This window comes from Phaethon lepturus, unplaced genomic scaffold (genome assembly GCF_000687285.1).
Source record: "Phaethon lepturus isolate BGI_N335 unplaced genomic scaffold, ASM68728v1 scaffold4389, whole genome shotgun sequence".
NCBI lineage: Eukaryota > Metazoa > Chordata > Aves > Phaethontiformes > Phaethontidae > Phaethon > Phaethon lepturus.
In genome coordinates, this window is record NW_010561066.1 from 34,021 (window position 1) to 41,300 (window position 7,280).

Below are 7,280 nucleotides of genomic sequence, written 5' to 3' on the forward strand. Positions count from 1 at the left end.
GCTAGGTCCTTATGATCTTAGAGCAGCTCTAAACCAGTCCTTTGGTTCCCATGTAAAACCTGACATTTCCTGCAAAGAAGGAATGCAAACAGGAACACCAGTAGTAGGTATCTAGCTTGATCACTGTGGATACTGGAGCACAATACTCTCTTCCTTCCCCTATTATTCCATAGGAACAGCAAGACTGTAACGGGTCACAATGGAGAAGCTCTGCCTTTCCTATGATAAACTATGTTAACAAATCTCAATAATATACTGCTTTCTCAGTCAGTGTTCAGTGATAAAATCAACAAGGCAAAGCATCTATCTGGAATGATCTAGTATTTCTGGTTTATTTACCCTACTCCTAATCAGTCCTTAAAGTAAACCTAGTTCCACTCCAGCAGTAGATATTCCAAAACATCTCTAAAATAATCCTAAGGTTCTTCTCTAACATCAGATAATGGCACAGGAGGTCCAAAATGGTACTGGAAGCCCCTCAAGCTATGAATTGCAAGCCATTGCCATGCTTTTGATATAGGTGATGTCAGAGGCTACCTGCAAGAGCAAATAGCTGTTGTCACTGATGTATTAAAAAGACTTTCTGGCTATCTGTGGTTGTATTAGATCCATATTTGCTATGACAACAGCACCTGATCATCTTCTGACAGTGCTGAGACAGAGGCTGACAACTCACACCTGTTAAAAGAGCTGTCCAGGTAGTGTGTTACATGATGACTCCTTTGGCAAAGAAAGGGAAGAAAATCAATTGTAGAAATGAAAATACTTCATACTACTTGAAAGAGATCAACTGAACATCCAAAATAGCTTTTCTGTTCACACACAACTGCTGAAGAAAGTAGCATGTAGGTGGGAAAACATGTGAAGAACATCTCGTGGTGACCAGTGCAGACCTTAGTATCCCTGGGGATTGTCATGGGGTAAGTCAGGGATATTGAGGGGCTCCAAACACAGGTCTTCTGATTCCTTTTCCCAGCCTGTGGCAGCTGTCCAGGGCAGAGAGTGCAAATGAGAAAGGTCCCCTCCAGAAGGGGTCAGTCACTGCCAGCTCTGCCTCGGAGCAGTTGACATACAGCAGCCAGGCCTTTGCTCTTTCACAAAATCACACAGAATCACAGAATCATTAAGGCTGGAAAAGACCTTCAAGATCATCAAGTCCAACCATCAACCCTACACCACCATGCCCACTAAACCATGACCCAAAGTGCCATGTTTACAGGTTTTTTGAAAACTTCCAGTGATGGTCACTCTGCCACCTCCCTGGGCAGCCTATTCCAATGTTTGACCACTCTCTCAATAAAGAAATTTTTACTAATGTCTAGTCTAAACCTCCCCTGGTGCAACTTGAGACCATTTCCTCTCATTCTATTGCTAGTTGCCTGGGAGAAGAGACTAACACCCACCTCACCACAACCCCGTTTCAGGTAATTGTAGCGAGCAATAAGGTCTCCTCTCAGCCTCCTCTTCTCCAGACTGAACAACCCCAGTTCCCTCAGCTGCTCCTCATTAAGACTTGTTCTCAATTTACCCTTTTTAATTCCACATTTTGATCAACTAATACAGCCTGAAGTCTTTCTCCTCAGCTGTTTCCAAGTGATAAGTTCCCATGTTATATCAGAATTTCTTACTAGTTCCCAAGGGCACATCAGTCTATAGACTGTACCTTTTAATTATATCCTATTTCTATCATTCCCATCACTGAGATAATCCAGATCTTCCAAGTAATAACTGATAGGGCAAGGGGCAATGGTTTTAAACTAAAAGAGAGTAGGTTTAGACTAGCTCTAAGGAAGAAACTTCACCATGAGTGTGATGAAACACTGGAAGAGGTTGCCCAGGGAGGTGGTAGATGCCCCATCCCTGGAAACATTCCAGATCAGATTGGCCAGGGTTCTGAACAACCTGATCTAGTTGAAGATGTCCCTGCTCATGACAGGAGGTCTGGACTAGTTGGCTTTAAAAGATCCCTTCCAACCCAAAGATTCTATGATTCTATGACTCTATGATAACCCTCAACCCTCTGTTGACTCTGGGCAAACAGTCAGAATCAGCAGCACACTCCTTGATTTCATGCTGGTAAAGAAAAAGGTTCTAATTTCAAATGCTAAACAAGATGGACCAAGACTGGTCCTTGTGATTCCTACCAATCCCAATCTCCAGTGATTCAACTAATATCCTCCTATTTCACCCCATAAGGCATTACTGTCCTATCTATAGACAGTTCTTTGTAGTTTAGGAATAGAAAGTTACCCTCTGAAATGTTTTATAGATGGATCTTTTGTGGCAAACATACATGAGAAGTTCCCACTCTGGTCTGGGATTGCTGTTCCTGACATTGCCCATGGTAAAATAATTTGCTAAAGCCTCCAAGGTGACTCATCCATACCAGGGATGATCTAGTAACCCTGAGCTCTTAAGTATGACACAGAAAGATGCTTAGTGAGAGTTGCTGAACATTTCTTTTCTGCAGTTTAAATGAAAGAATCTGAGTTTCTTTATAAAATCAGATTTGCATTTACCCCTGCCAACAGACACACGTGGGGGTAGGACTTAATGGGAGCAGCAACTTCAAAGCCCTAATTGCATAAGTGCCGGAGGCTTTAAACGGGACCCTAAAATACTGGTGAAAGAAGTCTGGCAGTTGGACTGTGGCTGCTGCTTGGGACACCAAAGCTCAGTTCTTACTCCAGTGATTGTCTCCTGCACCACATCTCACAGGGGAGCATCCTATTCCTGTGCTCATCAACATCAGTGGAGGCCCAGGAACAGAATTTGCTAATTCAGGGCTATGTGGGGCTAGGGTAAGTGAGTGAAGACTGCAGTCCTGTGGCCCCAAGGAAAGTGTTATCTATGCACATTGTAAGCTTGATCCTTTCAGCAGCTAGGCTCCTCTGCTTACAGGGTTGCTGGAGAAGGTTGAGTCATGGTCATATCAGAGGGGGTGGTAGCGGTGAAAAAGGACAGCAGCCCTTGTAGCTTTCACCAACGAATGGGTTTGGTCTGGCTGGTGTGAGGGCTAGGACCGCCAGGAAGAGAGATGGGAAGCCAGCAGACTGCAGGAAGATTAAGCCATGCTTTCAGGGAGGTGTATGGGAGACAGCACAGGATTCTTGAGCACCAGTTCTCCTGACTGCTGCAGGAGAACCATGTTTTTCTGCTGCCAGGAAAAAGAGGATGTTGGATTAAACCCTGGAATGAAAGATCAGGAAATGCTGAGTGGGTAGAGATACCATTTCAGAGCCATCACTATTTTGCATCGTGGAGGTACTCACTTAGTTCTGGGACCTTTTCTTCCCTTAGAGGTGAACTAGCACTGAACCTGGGCCCAGCTAGGCCCTGGCCATCCCTCCCTGTGGCTCTGCCCCAGTGCAGGCTCTGAACTGTAAAGAGTCTCATGTTTTCAATCAGGGAGATCCATGGGCAGAAGATCTAGCAATTCCTTTGTGAACAACGGTTAGTAGTCTATCTTGTCTTGCCACAGGAAGGGAGGAAACGGCGTTTGTTATATCTCCAGCTAGAAATGTGGATGGTGAACATGACAGGTGTGTCAGCCATTCCTCCTTCCTTCCTCCTCTTTCACTGCTGGTTCATCAGGGTTGGCAAAATCCAGCCCTAGCATGGGTCTGGACTGCTCCAAGGCTTTGGGGCTTTCTCCCCCTGAAATGAATACAACACCTACACCTAATTGGGCTGCATAAATCTACCTGCCCGTTCTCATTTCACAGATATCTTGTGCAATTTGATTCCCTCACACTGACAATAGTGCTGAAGTACCATGCCCTATTTCCTCCATCTTACTTTGCAACTGAAAACTTCACTATACCTTGAACAGATGCCGCCCTCCCTGCAAAATGCAGGGGATTCACACCCAGCTGTCTTCCTTGCATACCACCAGGCAAAAACATAAGACATCTTTCTTTATGGGTCCACTGGCCCTCTACAGTTCCCAATCTACTCCTGAGAGAACAGTTTTCCCTGTTTACTAGCAGGCCTCCATAGCAGTTTCCTGACCTCTATTCCTGGGTTTATAGCAGAAAAAACTGAATTCCTCCGCTAGTCATTGGCTGGAATCTTGAGTTGGATAATAAAAATTTCTTTCCAGGTTCAACCACATGACTAATTTTCCAAGAATCTGTGAAAAGTCCTAGCCACTTTCAGGCCTTTGAAGTCTGGTGGCATAAAAATATGTAGAATTTACAGAAGTTATTTAGTGACTTATGGCAGTAATTAAACTAGCCACATCAACACTGCTGTGTTTCTGTTACATGGAGCATACTAGAATCAGGTCAGCCAGCTTCCCTGAAACCTGAGTTCTTGGTTTGCTCTGCTTCTGCCTGGCTGTTGGCTCGGTTGTCTCATGAGTAAGTGCAACAGAGACCTTTCAGTCCACCTCACTCTCAGGACTATTCTTCTAATCCAGCGTTATAATTCATTTTGCCATGGGATGCTATGCCCACCTTTTGAAGTAATTGCAATGTTGGTTTCAGGAAGGCCTGAGAACCTCATTATTACAAACAAGCTTTTTACTGCTGAGAGAGTGGAAGTGGTGTTAAGAAATGAAGCCATAACAAAACTTCCGTTGGAGCCTGTATTGAATTTTTCACTTTTCCTGCAAGCTGCAGGATGGAGGGCTCTGGGTGGGAGAAGGCTGCAGTCTGGTACAGTGTCACATGCTCTGCCACATCGTCCCATTGTATCAGCCGACAGTAATGCTCCCTGGTATTTTACCACAGCAACCTTCAAATGTCAATAGCCCTGTGGGTAACTCCTCTTTACACTCCAGTGCATCAACATCACTCCTGGCATGAAGAAGCTGTACTGCTAGTTTGGAGATACGGTTTCAAGTCTCAGTTCTGGTTTTCATGATCTTGATTTCTTTCCTGCATGGCAGCCTTAAATTTAGCACTCAGCAAGGGTGTAGCATGCTTTCATAGAAAACAAAAGATGTCATCCTGATGGCTGAGGATGGTGATGAATCCCTTGTTTGCAGTGGTGGGGCAAGGGAGGGGGTCTGGTGACATTTCCTGAGTGCATACAATGACACCAGGAGGACAACATTTCCCTCCAGCGCCTCTTGGTACCACAGGGCGGCCCAGGTCTGGGGATGCTCATCTTCAGTGGGTCTGGTCAGCTCAGCTCCTCACTGTCCTGGCATCAGGTAGGGAGAAGGTCCTTAGCAGGGGGCCCAAGCAGTTTACACCTTTCACTTTTCTTACACTTCTCTGGCTGGAGAGGGGGGAGCTGAGCAGGTACACAGAAAACCTTAAAGGTCTCAAATATTCCAGTGCAGAAGATCAGAGAAAAGGATGTTTGGATGTGACACAGTGCTTCTCAAATCTATACATGGGGGCGTGGCCAAGGAATATTATTTGCCTTTTGTTTGTTTTTCCCCTTCTAAACAAGTCCTCCTTTTATTTGCAGCTCAGTATTTTGCTAGCATCATGGTCATCGTTGGTCTGTCTGTGGTGGTAACAGTACTGGTTCTGCAGTTTCACCATCATGACCCACAAGCAGGAAAGATGCCCAAATGGGTAAGCAGCTTTCGTGGTAAATATTCAACAACCTACTGAAACAAAAAAATAATCTGAAAGCTATAGTAAACTAGGTAAGAGGCAGAAGTTTTTATCTATTAATATGAAGAGTCAGTTACAGAGAGCATGTCTGACACTTATGTTTGCTGTTGGAGAGAAAGAATTCCTTTAAAACCAGTATCTGTTACACTGGTTTTCTATTTAATCTTACAATGGCGTGATTGAATGATGGCAGAGTAATCTTGCTCAGTGCCTGCTTTGCAAGTGCTAACCCTGTGGACAATAGCTGTGATTTCTTATCCAGCAGACACCAGTACTGATAAAATGTGACATTTCAAAGGACCAAACAGTTACTGGTCTCTGCTGGACAGTTTATCTGCTCCCTTACGGTTCTCACTGCAGTTCGTGACAGAGCTGTAATCTCCCAAAACAAAGACAGGAGATGAAGCCAATTTACTTCTGTCTTGCAACTTGTTCCAGTTATGAGTTGTCTCCCTGAGGTGCTGGAAGATCAGGAAGCTCGATACCTCAGTGTAGTGAGGGTGTTGAATACTGAACCCAGTATTCAACCCAGAGCTTCTCACAGCTTGGAGCTCATTGATGCTGCACCACCAGCAGAAACAGAAAGGCAATGCTGTTGGGCGGTCTGACTGTACTGAGATGACCCCTGGACTTCCCAGGCTTGGCAAACTGCCTTCTTCTGAAGCCACATCCACTCGTCTGTGGAAAAACAATTTTCCCTGCTGCCAACTAATTGATTCTCAGAGCATTAACATGTGGACTCTATTTTCTCTACAGTAGCAGACTGTTAGCCCAGTGAGGTCTGGCACCAATGCCAGTTGGCTTTCAGGATGAATGTGTTTCCTTTAGATTTTAAAGTCAAAAGAAAATGATGCTTTTTTCTCTCTCCTTTTCCTAGGAATAGATTTTAGAATAAGAAAGGTGTACTTTGTATTTACAAAAAGAAAAGGAATGAAAGCAGAAGAAGATACAAAAAGTCACACTCAACTGTGCACCCACACTGGTTTCACAGAAGTCTGGTTGTACAGCATCCTCTAGTATCTCATTCACCACATCTGTCATGCTAGACAGTTATCCTGACATGATGTTGAATGTCACATGGTTACCAATGTCAGCCTGAGTACAGAAGAGCTTTCTAATTTGGCCTCTCTAAAAATAAACTGCAACATCAATGCAAATTAAAAAAAAAAAAAAAAAAAGTCCAGTAGCAATTGAGCACACTAACAATTTTTTCTTAAAGTGCTGTATCATTTAAAATCATCTTACTTTCAAAACAGCAGAGAATGTGAATTCTGGATGAACCTGCACGTAAGAAAGACCTGAGGGCACAAATCTGGATAAACATGCTTCAGATGTCTACATGGACAGGGTATGCAGCAGCATAACAGCCCCTCAGACAATTGTATTGTTTGTTCTACTTTTTGAGAAGCTTAGACACAATGGCCCATGTTAAATCTGCTCACAGGCCCTGCAAGTCAGCTCTTGCTCTCTACCAGTCTCTTACTCTCTTGGCTGGAAACACAGCGTGCAACAAATTCTCCTCTTGAGGAATCTTGTTTGATGGCCTGACAGCTGAAATGGCATACATTAAAAAAACGCCATCAAGGAGCAACGACTGTGGAAAGCACTACTGGGAAACACAGATGATAGACTGTGAAAGCTGTAAGCCAGGCAAGCTGACAGGGCTGAGAGATCTCAAGAGAAAAAGGGTGAATGCCAAGTGTGTAG

General features: G+C 44.2%; 1 protein-coding gene across 1 annotated transcript in view; it reads left to right on the forward strand.

Annotated features, from left to right (window-relative positions):
- Positions 1 to 7,280, forward strand: part of LOC104626036 (neuronal acetylcholine receptor subunit alpha-7-like) — a 34,557-nt gene that overhangs the window by 23,146 nt on the left and 4,131 nt on the right. Inside the window, exons 8-9 of the mRNA XM_010293848.1 lie at positions 5,422 to 5,531; positions 6,520 to 6,541. Coding sequence (XP_010292150.1) covers positions 5,422 to 5,531; positions 6,520 to 6,541 — 132 coding nt within the window. The remainder of the gene's footprint in view (positions 1 to 5,421; positions 5,532 to 6,519; positions 6,542 to 7,280) is intronic.